The sequence below is a fragment of the Coregonus clupeaformis genome, chromosome 9 (assembly GCF_020615455.1).
Source record: "Coregonus clupeaformis isolate EN_2021a chromosome 9, ASM2061545v1, whole genome shotgun sequence".
NCBI classification, from domain to species: Eukaryota; Metazoa; Chordata; class Actinopteri; order Salmoniformes; family Salmonidae; genus Coregonus; species Coregonus clupeaformis.
The window spans coordinates 34292747-34312441 of NC_059200.1; the positions used below are offsets into that span (position 1 = coordinate 34292747).

The following is a 19695-nucleotide window of genomic DNA, read 5'->3' on the forward strand; positions in this document are numbered from 1 at the left end:
AGAGTGCATTTGGATGATCCAGAAGAGGATTGGGAGAATGTCATATGGTCAGATGAAACCAAAATAGAACTTTTTGGTAAAAACTCAACTCGTCGTGTTTGGAGGACAAGGAATGCTGAGTTGCATCCAAAGAACACCATACCTACTGTGAAGCATGGGGGTGGAAACATCATGCTTTGGGGCTGTTTTTCTGCAAAGGGACCAGGACGACTGATCCGTGTAAAGGAAAGAATGTATTGTGAGATTTTGAGTGAAAACCTCCTTCCATCAGCAAGGGCATTGAAGATGAAACATGGCTGGGTCTTTCAGCATGACAATGATCCCAAACACACCGCCCGGGCAACGAAGGAGTGGCTTCGTAAGAAGCATTTCAAGGTCCTGGAGTGGCCTAGCCAATCTCCAGATCTCAACCCCATAGAAAATCTTTGGAGGGAGTTGAAAGTCTGTGTTGCCCAGCGACAGCCCCAAAACATCACTGCTCTAGAGGAGATCTGCATGGAGGAATGGGCCAAAATACCAGCAACAGTGTGTAAAAACCTTGTGAAGACTTACAGAAAACGTTTGACCTGTGTCATTGCCAACAAAGGGTATATAACAAAGTATTGAGAAACTATTGTTATTGACCAAATACTTATTTTCCACCATAATTTGCAAATAAATTCATTAAAAATCCTACAATGTGATTTTCTGGAAAAACATTTCTCATTTTGTCTGTCATAGTTGACGTGTACCTATGATGAAAATTACAGGCCTCGCTCATCTTTTTAAGTGGGAGAACTTGCACAATTGGTGGCTGACTAAATACTTTTTTTCCCCACTGTAACAGTGATGTACAGTGGCTTATGAAAGTATTCACCCCCCTTGGCATTTGTCCTATTTTGTTGCCTTACAACCTGGAATTAAAATTATTTTTTTTGGGGTTTGTATAATTTGATTTACACAACATACCTACCACTTTGTAGATGCAAAATATTTATTATTGTGCAACAAACAAGAAATAAGACAAAAAAACTGAAAACTTGAGCGTGCATAACTATTCACCCCCCCCAAAGTCAATACTTTGTAGAGCCACCTTTTGCAGCAATTACAGCTGCAAGTCTCTTGGGGTATGTCTCTATAAGCTTGGCACATCTAGCCACTGGGATTTTTGCCCATTCTTCAAGGCAAAACTGCTCCAGCTCCTTCAAGTTGGATGGGTTCCGCTGGTGTACAGCAATCTTGAAGTCATACCACAGATTCTCAATTGGATTGAGGTCTGGGCTTTGACTAGGCAATTCCAAGACATTGAAATCTTTCCCCTTAAACCACTCGAGTGTTGCTTTAGCAGTATGCTTAGGGTCATTGTCCTGCTGGAAGGTGAACCTCCGTCCCAGTCTCAAATCTCTGGAAGACTGAAACAGGTTTCCCTCAATAATTTCCCTGTATTTAGCGCCATCCATCATTCCTTCAATTCTGACCAGTTTCCCAGTCCCTGCCGATGAAAAACATCCCCACAGCATGATGCTGCCACCACCATGCTTCACTGTGGGGATGGTGTTCTCGGGGTGATGAGAGGTGTTGGGTTTGCGCCAGACATAGCGTTTTCCTTGATGGCCAAAAAGCTCAATTTTAGTCTCATCTGACCAGAGTACCTTCTTCCATATGTTTGGGGAGTCTCCCACATGCCTTTTGACGAACACCAAACATGTTTGCTTATTTTTTTCTTTAAGCAATGGCTTTTTTCTGACCACTCTTCCGTAAAGCCCAGCTCTCTGGAGTGTACGGCTTAAAGTGGTCCTATGGACAGATACTCCAATTCCCGCTGTGGAGCTTTACAGCTCCTTCAGGGTTATCTTTGGTCTCTTTGTTGCCTCTCTGATTAATGCCCTCCTTGCCTGGTCCATGAGTTTTGGTGGGCGGCCCTCTCTTGGCAGTTTTGTTGTGGTGCCATATTCTTTCCATTTTTTAATAATGGATTTAATGGTGCTCCGTGGGATGTTCAAAGTTTTTGATTTTTTTTTATAACCCAACCCGATCTGTACTTATCCACAACTTTGTCCCTGACCTGTTATGAGAGCTCCTTGGTCTTCATGGTGCCGCTTGCTTGGTGGTGCCCCTTGCTTAGTGGTGTTGCAGACTCTGGGGCCTTTCAGAACAGGTGTATATATACTGAGATCATGTGACACTTAGATTGCACACAGGTGGAAGGTAATTGTTTGCACCTGATCTTATTTAGGGACTTCATAGCAAAGGGGGTGAATACATATGCACGCACCACTTTTCCGTTATTTTATTAATTTGTTTCATTTCACTTCACCAATTTTGACTATTTTGTGTATGTCGATTACATGAAATCCAAATAAAAATCAATTTAAATTACAGATTGTAATGCAACAAAATAGGAAAAACGCCAAGGGGGATGAATACTTTTGCAAGGCACTGTAGGTACTGGTGTTGGTGGCAGCAGCTGTAGTAGTAATGTTTTGTGGTTTTAAAAGTTGCCTATCGACTTTCTAAAGAACTAATACCAACAATTGCAGTTACATTGTACTGCATTTGAAATACAGCTCTCTAACCCCTCCTTGTCTCTTTCCAACGCTCCCTCTCTCTCTCTCTCTCTCTCTCTCTCTCTCTCTCTCTCTCTCTCTCTCTCTCTCTCTCTCTTTTGCACTCTCTCTCGTTCTCTCTCTCTCTCCGCCCAGTATTTCCTATAAGTACCCCTGAACCATTGGTGCTGCTTACCCCACCGCGGTGCCTCACAGCCAATCGGACGCAGCAGGGCGTCCTGCTCATGTGGATCCCGCCTGCCAACCACACAGCTCCGATCGAGCGCTACGTCATGGAGTTCCGCCTGGGGGAGAGGTGGGACGTCCTTGACGACGCCATCCCCGCCGGAGAGACAGAGCTGCTAGCCAGAGACCTCATTCAGGTAGCTTACTGTATATACACTGTTTCATACAGAATGGCAGATGGCCAGTTATCCACAGGGCTGGTGTGGGCGCAGGCTTTGGTTCCAGCCAAGCTCATTAACACACCTTGATCCAAGACTATGGTTTCTAAAACTATGATGATTGGGGATGGGAGTCAGTTGTAGAAAAAAAGTATGTTCTTCAAAGAAAACAACTATTTAATATTTATATGACAACAATAATTGTATCTTCCTTGTCAGCCCCAAGTCTGTCTGATATCTCAATTAAGTCATAGAAAGTTTTAGAATGCATCTCAAATGTGGCAGGTAGCTTAGTGTTTAAGAGCGTAGTGCCAGTAACCGAAAGGTCGCTGGTTCTAATCCCTGAGCCGACTAGGTGAAAAATATGTCAATGTGCCCTTGAGCAATGCACTTAACCGTAATTGCTCCTGTAAGTCGCTCTGGATAAGAGCGTCTACTAAAAACATAAAATAACAAAATTATATATATATATATATATCCAAAAAAATTCAAATATACATATTTTTTTAAATGACACCCTATTACATATTTGTAGTGCACTACTTTTGAACAGGGCCCATAGTGCTCTGGTCAAAAGTTGTGCACTAAATAGGGAATAGGGTGCCATTTGGGACACTTCCTTAGTCTCATGTAAGCACACAATCTGGGGAGAGTTATATGTTAATGTATAGAAATGTATTTTTCCACCAACATTATTTTGTTGTATGTCAGATTGCGCTCCTGGCGTGAAATGTTTAGTCTCATTCTAACCATCAGTAACATGATGAATCCCAAATGGCACCCTATTTCCTCTATAGTGCACTACTTTTGGCCAATATACTATACACCATATCATCACTATAAATATAATAGGGTGCCATTTGGGACGCAGACACATTCTATGCATGTACATTATTCTAGCTTGACTCCCAACACCCACACACACTTCTCTATCATGTGTTACACATTTATACTGTAGCACAATTCTGAAGGTCGCTTTTTACTCCAGCTATTAAGGTAATTGTACCACTAGGGACCGTCTATTTGGTGCTCTGTCTTCCTCTTCTTCAGTAACATACTGTTAGAGATGTGACACATTTTCATGTCCACTTTGACAGGTCGATTTCCTTGTGGTTTTCCTCCTAAAACGAACAAACTGGTTTCTTTTTTTGTAAACAATAGTTTGTATTGACTGTAAGAAGTGTTACATGAATGACAGTGTACAACTTTAAACAGATGTTGTACACACACACACACACTTCTTTCAAAAGCATTTATCTATATTTTATTGCACAAAATGTATCCGCTATCATTTCCTATGATCAACAATAACGTTTGAACATCAGATCGTCAGTTACTAACCTCAATTCCGACTTCAACTTTGACTCATCTTCCCTGGGCTCTTTGTGCACCTCAAACCAAATCTTCTGGCTACCGAAGAAGAAACGCAGGCAAAAAAATAGGCAGGAGAGCAGGGGTCCTGGTGAGACTAAGGCAAAGGGAAAACCGGCCACCACTTCCCTCCATTCTATTGGCCAGTGTACAGACACTTGATAATAAGATGGATGACCTCCGATCGTGGATTTGCTATCAACGGGACTCACGTTACTGCAATATTCTCTGTTTTCTGAAATCTTGCCTTCCGGACAAGATACCCTCATAGCTATCCAACTCGATGGATTCTCCATTTACCGAGCGGACAGGACATCGGATTCAGGGAAATCCAGAGGGGGAGGAGTATGTTTCTTCATCAACAGCAAATGGTGTGCAGACTCTAGCGTAGTGGAAGTCTCAACCTATTGTTTACCCATCTTGGAATACCTGATGGTCAAATGCTGACCCTTCGACCTCCCGAGAGATTTTATCTGTTATTGTGACTGCTGTATATATTCCACCTCAGGACAACAACAACAAGCTGGCACTTGACAAACTGTACAAGGCTATAAATAAGCAGGAAACCATGCACCAGGAGGCTGATTTTCTTGTTGCCGGTGATTTTAATTCCACATCACCAAGACACGCAGTGCTGTAGTGCCATTTTTTTGGTGATGGAGCTCCATAATTTCTCAAAGTTTGTAGCCTACTGACAGATCTAACGTATTGAATATCATTGTACAATAGGCCTATGCATAAAATGCATAATCCAATTGCAACATCTGCCTATGGCCACACGTATTGTCTCAAGAAAATGTTATATTTTGAATAGGCCGTCATCACTGTCAATCGTGAATGATAATTCTTCCAGTTTTACCGGTGAAATGTCCAAACTGCATGCCAATCATTTGATCTCAATCAGTTTCATAGGAATATGCATTTAGATCTTCTTGAATGCGAATTAAAGCAGATGGTGTTAACAAACTAATAGCCTTTCTTGTAGGCTTATTTTGTTTCAATCAAACATATATCCTGCCTTGTGGCGTGCGCTGAGTTTTAGCCGCATGAGATTTTTTTTTGGACCATTCAGCTTCAGATAAGAAATTACTGAGGAGGTGTTTTTGGTGTAACATTATTGGCCTACTATGCTAGAGTATAGGCTATTATATTCGGTTCTGTTATGTAAAATATTAATGACTCATTATGTGATCTTGCAAGACAGACATTGATTCAGCTCTGATCTAACTTTACTAAACATGCACCATTGTGAGAAGTGATAATCTATTATTTGTAGTAATAATAATAATAATAAGTGATAAATAGGATTATTAGGCGTAGGCAACAGATTTGATTATTTGATTTGATTTGAGTGCCCTTCGAATCGTGGTGCAGAAAGGACAGCACTGTAACCAAGTGGTCACATATACTTATAGGTTCCACTGCTCAAGAGAAGGTCAATGGAGTTTTATCAAGGCAGACACGTGGTGAATTTGGATCCTAGATCTCATTGGTGTGAGGATAAGGTTCATGCGGTTGATCAGTTTGTCTGCATACACAATAGAGGTGAGGTGGTACGATTCTGTAAGATAAGCAGTCGGACAGTAGGGTTCAAGTGCGTCGTACATGAGCCCCAAGTCCATAACAAACTGTTTTGAGGACAGCTGTTTTAGCAACCCCTTGTAGAGTTTTCTGTCTGTGGCTGTTCTTGTTGGGTCGGATTTGGCCCGCTGGTCAAGCCTCCGACAGATGGGCCTCTGCAAACACGCCTAGCAGTGGAGGCTCCTCAGAGGAGGAAGGGGAGGACCATCCTCCTCCAGTGAATTTTAAGTTAGATAAAACTATACAAAATATTATCACATGTAACCAAATAATTGATTAAAACACACTATTTTGCAATGAAGGTCTACAGTAGCCTCAACAGCACTCTGTAGGGTATCACCATGGTGTAGCCGGAGGACAGCTATCTTCCGTCATCCTCGAAGTACATTGACTTCAATAGAATACCTAGGATGCTTATGGTTCTCACCCCCTTCCATAGACGTACACAGTAGTTATGACAACTTCCGGAGGATGTCCTCCAACCTATCAGAGCTCTTGCAGCATGAACTGATATGTTGTCCACCCAATCAAAGGATCAGAGAATGAATCTAGTACTGAAAACATAAGCTAAAGCTAGCTAGCACTGCAGTGCATAAAATGTGGTGAGTAGACTCAGAGAGATAAAGACAATAGTTGAACAGTTTTGAACAAATTCATTTCTTTCCAAATGAAGAAGAAGCAAGAGAGAGATAGAGAGAAAGTGTCATTTTTTTTTCACTTTCAGTTTCACTGACTTAGCAAGCAAATGCAGCTAGCTAGTTTAGCCTACTCAAGCACCTTGCTCAAACAGAGGGATGCTATGTTAGCTAGCTGGCTATAACTATGACTATCCATCACAACACTGGAACTCTTCCAAGTCAAGGTATGCTTTTTGTTTTACTAATTTATTGCCACCGGGCCCCGCCGGTGTAAGTGCTAAACTGCTTACTGACTGTACACTGTAACATTACTGCATGATTGTAGTGGGTTTACTAACGCGTTTTTTCTATTAGCTATGTTGACTATGACGTTACTTTAGCTAATATGGTGACAACGATGTAGGCTGTGTGTTGCGGTTATGATATGGTTTGGCTTGGAACATTATTTTTCGCCTCGTCACATACAGCTGATGTGTTGTGCATTGTAGTCCACAAGCGAAGGGAAAAGGTGAGAGGAGGAGAGTGCATAGATGCGAGAAGGAATACAACGTAGCTGCTATGAAAGTGAACTATGTTTGCGGGTGTATTAATTGTGCCGATTCTGTTGAAAAACGTTTCTTAAACGGAAGCAAACTGAAAAAAACGAATGAATGATTACACCCTATATCAGCTAGATGCAGGCAAGAGTGTGCAAGGCGGTATTGAATGTGTCACTGTCTCCATGTGTCACTGTCTGTCACCTCAACATTTTCTCTCGACCTGTGTGCATCTACGTTGTAAACTTTCATTCATAGGCTAGGTTGTAGCAACCTCATGATGGGTCTAGGGAAAATTCAAGTATCATGTAGCAGCCTAAACCTATCACTGTTACATTGAACTGGGTGAATGGAATATGAATGACAGTCATCCAATATGCTGTAATAAAAATAAGGCCATGCTCATGAAAAAAATAATCCTCCTCCCTCATCTTAAATGGAACTGACCACCACTGACGCCTATAGTTATTCATCATTCGTGCTGCCGCCAGAGAGAGCGAAGACAGGGAAGAAACCATATTTTATCTACCTATAGGCTGCTATAGCGTACAGTAAGGGAAAAAAAGTATTTGATCCCCTGCTGATTTTGTATGTTTGCCCACTGACAAAGAAATTATCAGTCTATAATTTTAATGGTAGGTTTATTTGAACAGTGAGAGACAGAATAACAACAAAATATGTTATAAATAGATTTGCATTTTAATGAGGGAAATAAGTATTTGACCCCTCTGCAAAACATGAGTTAGTACTTGGTGGCAAAAACCATTGTTGGCAATCACAGAGGTCAGACGTTTCTTGTAGTTGGCCACCAGGTTTGCACACATCTCAGGAGGGATTTTGTCCCATTCCTCTTTGCAGATCTTCTCCAAGTCATTAAGGTTTCAAGGCTGACGTTTGGCAACTCGAACCTTCAGCTCCCTCCACAGATTTTCTATGGCATTAAGGTCTGGAGACTGGCTAGGCCACTCCAGGACCTTAATGTGCGTCTTCTTGAGCCACTCCTTTGTTGCCTTGGCCGTGTGTTTTGGGTCATTGTCATGCTGGAATACCCATCCACGACCCATTTTCAATGCCCTGGCTGAGGGAAGGAGGTTCTCACCCAATATTTGACGGTACATGGCCCCGTTCATCAACCCTTTGATGCGGTGAAGTTGTCCTGTCCCCTTAGCAGAAAAACACCCCCAAAGCATAATGTTTCGACCTCCATGTTTGACGGTGGGGATGGGGTTCTTGGAGTCATAGGCAGCATTCCTCCTCCTCCAAACACGGCGAGTTGAGTTGATGCCAAAGAGCTCGATTTTGGTCTCATCTGACCACAACACTTTCACCCAGTTCTCCTCTGAATGATTCAGATGTTCATTGGCAAACTTCAGACGGGCCTGTATATGTGCTTTCTTGAGCAGGGGGACCTTGCGGGCGCTGCAGGATTTCAGTCCTTCATGGTATAGTGTGTTACCAATTGTTTTCTTGGTGACTATGGTCCCAGCTGCCTTGAGATCATTGACAAGATCCTCCCGTGTAGTTCTGGGCTGATTCCTCACCGTTCTCATGATCATTGCAACTCCACGAGGTGAGATCTTGCATGGAGCCCCAGGCCGAGGGAGATTGACAGTTATTTTGTGTTTCTTCCATTTGCTAATAATCGCACCAACTGTTGTCACCTTCTGTTTGGCCACGCAGTCGTGGGAGAACAGGGAGTACAGGAGGGGACTAAGCACGCACCCCTGAGGGGCCCCAGTGTTAAGGATCAGCGTGGCAGATGTGTTGTTGCCTACCCTTACCACCTGGGGGCAGCCCATCAGGAAGTCCAGGATCCAGTTGCAGAGGGAGGTGTTTAGTCCAAGGGTCCTTAGCTTAGTGATGAGCTTTGTGGGCACTAGGGTGTTGAACGCTGAGCTGTAGTCAATGAACAGCATTCTCAAATAGGTGTTCCTTTTGTCCAGGTGGGAGAGGGCAGTGTGGAGTGCGATTGAGATTACATCATCTGTGGATCTGTTGGGGCAGTATGTGAATTGGAGTGGGTCTAGGGTTTCCGGGATGATGGTGTTGATGTGAGCCATGACCAGCCTTTCAAAGCACTTCATGGCTACCGACGTGAGTGCTACAGGGCGGTAATCATTTAGGCAGGTTACCTTCGCTTCCTTGGGCACAGGGACTATGGTGGTCTGCTTGAAACATGTAGGTATTACATACTCGGTCAGGGAGAGGTTAAAAATGTCAGTGAAGACACTTGCCAGTTGGTCCGCGCATGCTTTGAGTACACGTCCTGGTAATCCGTCTGGCCCCGCGGCTTTGTGAATGTTGACCAGTTTAATGGTCTTGCTCACATCGGCTAAAGAGAGCGTGATCACACAGTCGTCCAGAACAGCTGGTGCTCTCATGCATACTTCAGTGTTGCTTGACTCGAAGTGAGCATAAATTGGCATTTAGCTCGTCTGGTAGGCTCGCGTCACTGGGCAGCGTGCGGCTGGGTTTCCCTTTGAAGTCCGTAATCGTTTGCAAGCCCTGCCACATCCAACGAGCGTCTGAACCGGTGTAGTAGGATTCAATCTTAGTCCTGTATTGACGCTTTGCCTGTTTGATGGTTCATCTGAGGGCATAGCGGGATTTCTTATAAGCATCCAGATTAGTGTCCCGCTCCTTGAAAGCAGCAGCTCCAGCCTTTAGCTTGGTGCGGATGTTGCCTGTAATCCATGGCTTCTGGTTGGGATATGTATGGGACTGTGGATACGACATCGTCAATGCACTTATTGATGAAGCCGGTGACCTACAGTTAACACCTTAGCCAAATACATTTAAACTCAGTTTTTCACAATTCCTGACATTTAATCCTAGTAAAAATTCCCTGTCTTAGGTCAGTTAGGATCGCCACTTTATTTAAAAAATTTGAAATGTCCAAATAATAATAGAGAGAAATGATTTATTTCAGCTTTTATTTATTTCATCACATTCCCATTGGGTCAGAAGTTTACATACACTCAATTAGTATTTGGTAGCATTGCCTTTAAATTGTTTAACTTGGGTCAAACGTTTCGGGTAGCCTTCCACAAGCTTCCCACGGCCAAGGCAACAAAGGAGTGGCTCAAGAAGAAGCACATTAAGGTCCTGGAGTGGCCTAGCCAGTCTCCAGACCTTAATCCCATAGAAAATCTGTGGAGGGAGCTGAAGGTTCGAGTTGCCAAACGTCAGCCTCGAAACCTTAATGACTTGGAGAAGATCTGCAAAGAGGAGTGGAACAAATCCCTCCTGAGATGTGTGCAAACCTGGTGGCCAACTACAAGAAACGTCTGACCTCTGTGATTGCCAACAAGGGTTTTGCCACCAAGTACTAAGTAATGTTTTGCAGAGGGGTCAAATACTTATTTCCCTCATTAAAATGCAAAAACTTTTTATAACATTTTTGACATGCGTTTTTCTAGATTTTTTTGTTGTTATTCTGTCTCTCACTGTTCAAATAAACATACCATTAAAATTATAGACCGATCATGTCTTTGTCAGTGGGCAAAAGTACAAAATCAGCAGGGGATCAAATACATTTTTTCCCTCACTGTAGATATTTTTGTACCTGTTTCCTCCAGCATCTTCACAAGGTCCTTTGCTGTTGTTCTGGGATTGATTTGCACTTTTCGCACCAAAGTACGTTCATCTCTAGGAGACATAACGCGTCTCCTTCCTGAGCGGTATGACGGCTGCGTGGTCCCATGGTGTTAATACTTTCGTACTATTGTTTGTACAGATGAACGTGGTACCTTCAGGTGTTTGGAAATTGCTCCCAAGGATGAACCAGACTTGTGGAGGTCTACAAATTTTTTTCGAAGGTCTTGGCTGATTTCTTTTGATTTTCCCATGATGTCAAGCAAAGAGGCGCTGATTTTGAAGGTAGGCCTTGAAATACATCCACAGGTACACCTCCAATTGACTCAAATGATGTCAATTAGCCTATCAGAAGCTTCTAAAGCCATGACATCATTTTCTGGAATTTTCCAAGCTGTTTAAAGGCACAGTCAACTTAGTGTATGTAAACTTCTGACCCACTGGAATTGTGATACAGTGAATTATAAGTGAAATAATCTGTCCGTAAACAATTGTTGGAAAAATTACTTGTGTCATGCACAAAGTAGATGTCCTAACCGACTTGCCAAAACTATAGTTTGTTAACAAGAAATTTGTGGAGTGGTTGAAAAACAAGTTTTAATGACTCCAACCTAAGTGTATGTAAACTTCCGACTTCAACTGTAGGTGGTATACTCCTCAATGCCATTGGATGAATCCCGGAACATATTCCAGTCTGTGCTAGCAAAACAGTCCTGTAGCGTAGCATCCGCGTCATCTGACCACTTCCGTATTGAGCGAGTCACTGGTACTTCCTGCTTTAGTTTTTGCTTTTAAGCAGGAATCAGGAGGATAGAATTATGGTCAGATTTTCCAAATGGAGGGCGAGGGAGAGCTTTGTATGCGTCTATGTGTGTGGAGTAAAGGTGGTCCAGAGTTTTTTTTTCCCTCTGGTTGCACATGTGACATGCTGGTAGAAATTAAGTCAAACTGATATAAATTTGCCTGCGTTAAAGTCCCCGGCCACTAGGAGCGCCACTTCTGGATGAGCATTTTCTTGTTTGCTTATGGCCTTATACAGCTCGTTGAGTGCGGTCTTAGTGCCAGCATCGGTTTGTGGTGGTAAATAGACGGCTACGAATAATATAGATGAAAACTCTCTTGGTAGATAGTGTGGTCTACAGCTTATCATGAGGGACTTCAGGCGACCAATACCTCGAGACTTCTTTAACATTAGACATCACGCACCAGCTATTATTGATAAATAGACACACACACCCGCCCCTTGTCTTACCAGGCATAGCTTCTCTGTCCTGCAGATGCCTTTTATGCACGCTTCGACAAAAACGACACAGAGCCGTGCATGAGGGCCCTCGCTGATTCGGGTGATCTCTCTGGGTGATCTCTCTTTCTGAGGCTGATGTAAGGTTTTTAAATGGGTAAATACTCGTAAGGCCGCAGGGCCAGACGTTATTCCAGGGCGTGTCCTCAGGGCTTGTGCAGACCAGCTGGCAGGGGTCTTCACTGACATTTTCAACCTCTCCTTGGCCCAGTCTGTAATCCCCACATTTCAAACTGACTACCATCATTCCTGTTCTTAAAAACTCTAAGGCATCCTGCCATCCTAGCACTCGCATCTGTAATAATGAAGTGCTTTGAAAGGCTGGTCATGGCTAGGGTTGCAAAATTACGTGAACTTTCAATAAATTCCCTGGTTTTCCTGACATCCTGTTTGGAGGATTCTGGATTTCCTGCTTATTCCCTGCTGATTCTAGGATTTAGGGAAAACCAGGGAATTTTATTAAAAGTTCCTTGATTTTGCAACCCTAGTCATGGCACACATCAACTCTATCCTTTTTACCAATAGGTGCCCTTCTTTGCGAACCATTAGAAAACCTCTCTGGTCTTTGTGGTTGAATCTTCGCTTGAAATTCACTGCTCGACTGAAGGACCTTATAGATAATTGTATGTGTGGGGTACAGAGATTGGGTAGTCATTTAAAAATCATGTTAAACCTTTTATTGCATACAGAGTAAGTCCATGCAACTGATTACGTGACTTGTTAAGCACATTTTTACTCCTGAACTGATTTAGGCTCGCCATAACAAAAGGTTTGAATACTTATTGAATCAAGACATTTCAGCTTATAATTTCTTATTAATTTATGGACATTTCCAATTTGACATTATGGAGAATTGTGTGTAGATCATTGACAAAATCTCAATTTAATCAATTTTAAATTCAGGCTGTCACACAACAAAATGTGCAAAAAGTTAAGTTAAGGGATGTGAATACTTTCCACGTATCACACAGACACTCTTGCACACACACACCCACATACTTACACACACACACTCACCACCATGCACACACACACACACACATATACACACACCACTTATGCTGCTGCCATACTGTTTACTGTTATTATTATATTTATCCTGCTACCAGTCACTTTCTCCTAATCCCTGCCTACATGTACATATCTACCTCAAATACTCCAGTATGACCGCTGACACGGGGCAGTACCTCGCTAGCTGCTTTGCCTTTGTCTTATGCATGGCTGCAATCTGAAGGCCACATACTGTCAGCTGCCCCCCCATGTGTGTGACTCTGTGTGACTCTGTGTCTTAGGAGGCATGGTATGAGTTCCGGGTCATGGCGGTCATGGAGGAGCTGGTCAGCGAACCCAGTAACACAGTAGGAGTATCCAGTACAGGTGAGTGAACAACACACCTCCGCATACACATACAAGTCTATGGACACCCCTTCATCACACAGAACATGTGTCTAGAATAAGAGAGACAGAGGCATGGGGCAGGTTGCAGACTACATTTTTGATATGGCAGACTTGTAAAACTACTTAAATATAAATGAGTATTGCCCAATGCAGGCATACTTCTAGTCTGGTCCCGGAACAGTTTATACTGTCTTGCCAACCCCTATGTGTCAAACATGACAATGACCTTAGGAGTTTGCAAGACAGCACAAACACATCTGGGACCAGAGATTGGGACTGTGAGCAACCGTGAAGGCATCACCAGAGCTGCAAAAAATTCACGAGAACTTACTTCCTAACATTGGAAATACTTTACTGCCCCCTCCTGATGAAATAGTACAAATGCACTACAGCATCAGATTTTTAAAACAGTATTTGGACATTCATGCTGAATGATGTTATTTCAAATACAGTGTTATAGTACAAACAGGTACAATTCTCCCCAAGATCAAATGAAGAGGGTGGGAACATATCCACTATCCAGTCCTCTCGACAGTCTGTGTTCATGAAAGGAAAGTAGACTGACTGGTTGCATCACCGCCTGGTATAGCAACTGCTTGGCCTCCGACCGCAAGGCACTACAGAGGGTAGTGCGTACGGCCCAGTACATCACTGGGGCCAAGCTTCCTGCCATCCAGGACCTCTATACCAGGCGGTGTCAGAGGAAGGCCCTCAAAATTGTCAAAGACTCCAGCCACCCTAGTCATAGACTGTTCTCTCTGCTATCGCACGGCAAGCGGTACCGGAGTGCCAAGTCTAGGTCCAAAAGACTTCTCAACAGCTTCTACCCCCAAGCCATAAGACTCCTGAACAGCTAATCATGGCTACCCAGACTATTTGCACTGCCCCCCCACCCCATCCTTTTACGCTGCTGCTACTCTGTTAATTATTTATGCATAGTCACTTTAACTCTACCCACATGTACATATTACTTCAACTACCTCAACTAGCCGGTGCCCCCGCACATTGACTCTGCACCGGTACCCCCCTGTATATATAGCCTCCCTACTGTTATTTTATTTTACTTCTGCTCTTTTTTTCTCAACACTTTTTTGTTGTTGTTTTATTTTTACTTTTTTGTTAAAAATAAATGCACTGTTGGTTAAGGGCTGTAAGTAAGCATTTCACTGTAATGTCTGCACCTGTTGTATTCGGCGCATGTGGCCAATAAAATTTGATTTGATTTGATTTGAGATGAAGAAAGGAGATGAGGAAAGGAGATGAGGAAAGGAATTGACTCATGAGTTTTGGAATGCATTCCCTTGACTGAGTCAGGTCCTATGGGGAGGTGCATCAATCCAGCAAAGTTTCCTAATCCATTTCCATTAAGTGTGTTTGGGCGTATCCATCGCTATAGGGCCATAAATGATGAGTCACAGAATCAGGTGAATTGGATGGCCAGTTGGTGTGGTGATTGGCAGGGGCCTGCCAGGGACACACACATACGCGAACACCGAACACACACACACACACACAGTTAGTGTGGTGACTGGCAGTAGCCTGCCAGAGACGACCTGCCCTGCAGATGTCAGGCCCTCCCTTTCGTAATCAGCTACTTTCTCCTTAAAGTCCAAGCCTAGTTCAAAGGCTATGTATAGTTACTTGAGTAATTTGCACATAATGTAATACACCTTTTTTTGCTCACAATATTGCAGGTTTAAAGACTGGAAATATTTATTTTCTAATATACCAATATCCTTAGTTTACTGTACCAATATACAGCTAATATACCAATATACTTATTATTGTGGGTGGATGTTGGTCACAATATTGTTTTGAGTCAAACACCTCTGTCCAAGCCTACAGTCTCCTGGCAGACAAGTCATGTAATGTCTCCCTCTCTCTCTCACTCGCCCCCCTCCTCTGCCTCAGACTTCTTCCCGCCCCCGGAGATGGTAGATGAGGGGGGACTGACGCGGCCAGTGGTGGCGGGCATCGTGGCCACCGTCTGTTTTCTGGTGGCCGCTGTCCTCTTCAGCACACTGGCAGCCTGCTTCGTCAACAAACAGCGCCGACGCAAGCTCAAGAGGAGGAGAGGTGAGTCACATACAGTAATGACACACACAAGGATTCACAGATAGACACACATGCATGATTTGACAGCTGAAACAGTAAGGTAGCGCTCTATCGACATTGAATTGACATTGATGGCATTGATACTTTAATTATGTATTATTTTGTGTCCCCCCCCACCTCTTTTTCAGACCCCCCTCTCTCGATAACACACTGCAGAAAAAGCATGGAAACTCCGTAAGTAACCCAAGCCAACAACACTTTTATTTTATTTTCCTCCTTCGCTGCAAATTATGCAAATCAAGGCCAGGGTGCACTGCATCACAACTCAAGGCTTGTGACAGACACACCCATCAAATAGAGAAAGCCTATTGCAGGACCACCAATTACTGGCCAGCGATTGGCCAGATATTGATGGACAGGGGGCTATCACTGTTTAGCTAGCTATTACCCATAGTTCATCTCAGCAAAGCCCATACTTGGTATTTAACGGTCAAATTTTGAACCAACACATTCTCAATTCTAATCGGAGATATTTGTTGTGTACATTAAAATATCAATATGATATTGAAAAAAACTACAAAATGGACCAAATTAAAATTATCTTGTCAATAATTCCTAACAAAATGTGGCAGACCCTGGAGAAAACATATTCGGCTACCTGTTTTCTATAATGTAATTTTAATAGACTAGTAGAGCTGAGCTTGTACACAAGCGTGTGTATGTCACGGCCCAGAAAGTTAAATCCATCGTTATTGACCTTGTTTTCCTAATTACAGTTGTTTTCCTAATTACAGTCGGATTGAACGATCAATAGCACTGGGTCACTGAAAGGTTGTCACGACTGTGTTCACAAACATTGACTACCAAGTCTTTGTGTGTGTCCGAAATGGCACCCTATTCATTTTACATTTAAATTTTTTGTCATTTAGCAGACGCTCTTATCCAGAGCGACTTACATGAGCAATTAGGGTTAAGTGCCTTGCTCAAGGGCACATCGACAGATTTTCCACCTAGTCGGCTCGGGGATTAGAACCAGCGACCTTTCGGTTACTGGCACAACGCTCTTAACCACTAAGCTACCTGCCGCCCTATTCCCTATATAGTGCATTACTTTTGACCAGAGCCATATGGGACTCTGGTCAAAAGTAGTGCACTATAAAGGGAACGGGGTGCCATTTGAGACACAGCCCAAGTCTTTTGGTATCAAAACAAAACAACCCTACATAGAGACATCAATAAAAAATCCCTCACATGAAATGCAGAACATTTGATCATTATTTGAGGGCGGTGCTTCAGATATCTGACAGAATATTGGATTGGAGAAATGGTTCTCGCTCAGTTCTTTCAAAGGGTCTCATTTGGCTCATGTGGCCTCATTAAAATAGCATCTTCATTGCCACATAGATTCTCTCTCTTTCTCACGCATTCCTTCTGTGGGCTTTGAGGACTGAACAAGCATACGCCATATAGCTCCATTCTATAGAAGTAGAATCTATATCTCTGTTTGCTCCACTCCACACATGTTTTGTTGATCTCCTGGTGTGATGGTACAAACATTGCAACACAACGGACAACCACATTTTAGGAGAAGAGAATATGTTATGTCTGTAAATTATGTTGTTTTGAGTGTCATTTGAGAGGTAAAAACAAAAACAAAGGTAGGTATCCGATTTGTCACCGTAGCCTGTTATTTTTCCAAAAGCTGCCACTTGATTCTGATGCCTGTCTTTAGCCGTTTTCTTGGGGCTCCGTTTGACCTTTTTCACACTAAAGTGCCAACCAGAACAGTACTGTCCTGGCTTGGATGTTTTTTTTCCTCATTGTCCTATCCAGCACAGTTCCAGCAACTATGGTGGGTGTGTAACCAGGCAAGCCCAGTACATCATGGCTCGGCTTGGCATGGATCGGCTCAGTAGTAGTGTGAAAAGGGCAATAGGGTATAAAGCCCAACGTTTTAGGAACAGCAAACCAGTTTAATGCTATTTTGTATAATCTACCCTAGATGATGTGCAATGATAAATCAGACCACTAGGGGACACACAAGCGCTAACATGGTATAGCTAACCCATATCTGAAGTCCATGGATAAAATATGACCTCAGGTGAAGCTATAATCAGAGACCAGCTTCAGATACTGAAAGGGGTTAAATCCCTCTCTCGCTCTCTCTGTGTGTTAGAATTGGTGTAGGGTGAAATTGCCCGTAGACACTGAACTTGGGTCAGTTTTGCATTTACCCCACCAATGGTTAAAGTTAGGATTGGGGAAGTGGAAATTGATGCTAGATCTGTACCTACAGGAAACTTCACCCCGGAAGTTAAGTATTCAGCCCGGACTATGTTCTGTTCTGTCCCCTATCTCCTCTATGTTCACTGTGTCGATGACTATAGGTTAGCAGAGGTTCTGGCTGAAAAGCTGCGGTTGAAAAGTGGCTCACTGGCAAAGTATGGCTGGTACATGTGAGTTTCCATGGCAACGTGCCCCCGGGGGAGGGTCTTCATATTTTTTTGCCTGATGTTCGGCACCAGTGGCGAAACGCGCCGCATCATGTGTACAGGTGTACATTTACCGTATGGTGAATGTTGCGGTTACACATGGAGCTAACCCCTCCTCCTCTCTCCCTTTCCCATGATGCAGTATTAAAGGCACAACTACGGCAAGGATGATTTCGAGCTGTCGTGTGTTGATTTGTCTTCTCAGATGACAAAAATATCCGGAGGAGAATCCCCTCTTTTTCATTATTCCTCTTTTCTACCCTGACAACAATGTTGTTCTTTGATCTTTGTCGAGAATACTTTTTTGCCGCTGGCAGGAACTTGAGCTGTAAACAAATCCAATTGAAGTTTACCATGGTAAAAAACATGCATGCTGTGAATGATGTTCCCTAGCTGGCTATTTTCATTTGGACCCAGGGGCCTACCTCATGCTTCTTCACACCATCCCGGGCCCCTGGCTTTACTACCCATGCTTCTGTGGCAGGCACTAACTTTACTCTGCTCAGCAGTTTACCATGGTACACTAAAACAGTTTACTTATCAATGTTATCTTGGAGAGTTTTCAACTTTTCCCCACACTCTGAAATCACACTTCAAAAGAACAACAGACCAAACTGCTGACTGAGCCTAATTCATTTTTTGTCTGTTTTCTTCCCCTAGTTCTAATAACTGCGACCTTTGATTACTTTTTGATATGGCTTTTAATGGTTTACACACCGTGCCAAGCAGCAGCACTCTCTTGCATTGTATGATCCTATCAGTTTTGCCATATGCAGTACTCATCATCAACAACATTGCATACTTTCCAACCACTTGGAGTTTGCATTGACTGACTATGGTTATGCACTTGAACGTTATCCTCCAAATCTCTCTTATCACCGTTGTCCATATTATAAGGCTTGAACATAGTCACAGCAAATGGAGAACAGAAGTACAAAAACATAAATGCTTAATTTATTGTTATCAATGTGGTATTTTTATCCAATACCACATTTTGCTTAGAGGTCAAGCTGTCATTATTGGTTTCTGTAAATGTTGACCCAAGCCAATTGCATTCCAGCTCACTATATATCACGTTAGAGTAATAGAACATACTTCAATGAAAGAACCTCCCAAAAGTGTTGCGCTAAAAGTAATGTATTAACCTCTTCTGACACTAAGAATACTAAGAGCACAGGTGCTAAGACATGCAACTAAGACATTGCTGAAATGTTTTTGGTACCACTTTTTCGTATGTGTCTGTTCTACAGTTAAATCAATTACTAAACTAACTCCTACTACTAACTACTAAATTGTGCCAACAGTTACATGTACACACCATGCTGATTTTAACGTAACAGCTCTGTTCTTTTCATTTGCTCTCAATCAGTTAAATATACTATTTTGCTTATTCTCTATCCCACCAATATGAACAATTAACTGCCAATAGGTTTAGGGTTGAAAGTAAAAAATAGTGTTTGGAAATGTATCCCAAAAGTCATAGGAACAAAGGTGTGCATGGTGCTGCTACCAAAGGCAGACAGAGGGTAGGGATAGCCCTGTTCCCTCTGAAATGCATGACTTCCACAGTACTCAGTATTTCTTCCTATCATGTGTGGGTTTCTAATTGTACGCTGTATGACTGTGCCTAATAAATGGAGAAGTTATCAGACGTGCACCGGCCAAATCTCTTCTTGTGTCTCTCGCTCCTTCCCTGTCTTCTCGTTTCCCCTCTGTTTGTTTCTAGCTCTTGCTCTATATTTCTCTCCTCTCCCTTCTCTGTCTTGCTTACACCCTTTTGCTTTCTACTTCTGTTTCTCTG

At 42.9% G+C, this 19695-nt stretch overlaps 1 protein-coding gene across 1 annotated transcript in view; it reads left to right on the top strand.

Moving 5' to 3' along the window:
- The window catches only part of LOC121573938 (protein turtle homolog B-like), a 195656-nt gene that overhangs the window by 161016 nt on the left and 14945 nt on the right, over positions 1–19695 (top strand). Inside the window, exons 14-17 of the mRNA XM_041886349.2 lie at positions 2682–2908; positions 13242–13326; positions 15259–15423; positions 15591–15636. Coding sequence (XP_041742283.2) covers positions 2682–2908; positions 13242–13326; positions 15259–15423; positions 15591–15636 — 523 coding nt within the window. The remainder of the gene's footprint in view (positions 1–2681; positions 2909–13241; positions 13327–15258; positions 15424–15590; positions 15637–19695) is intronic.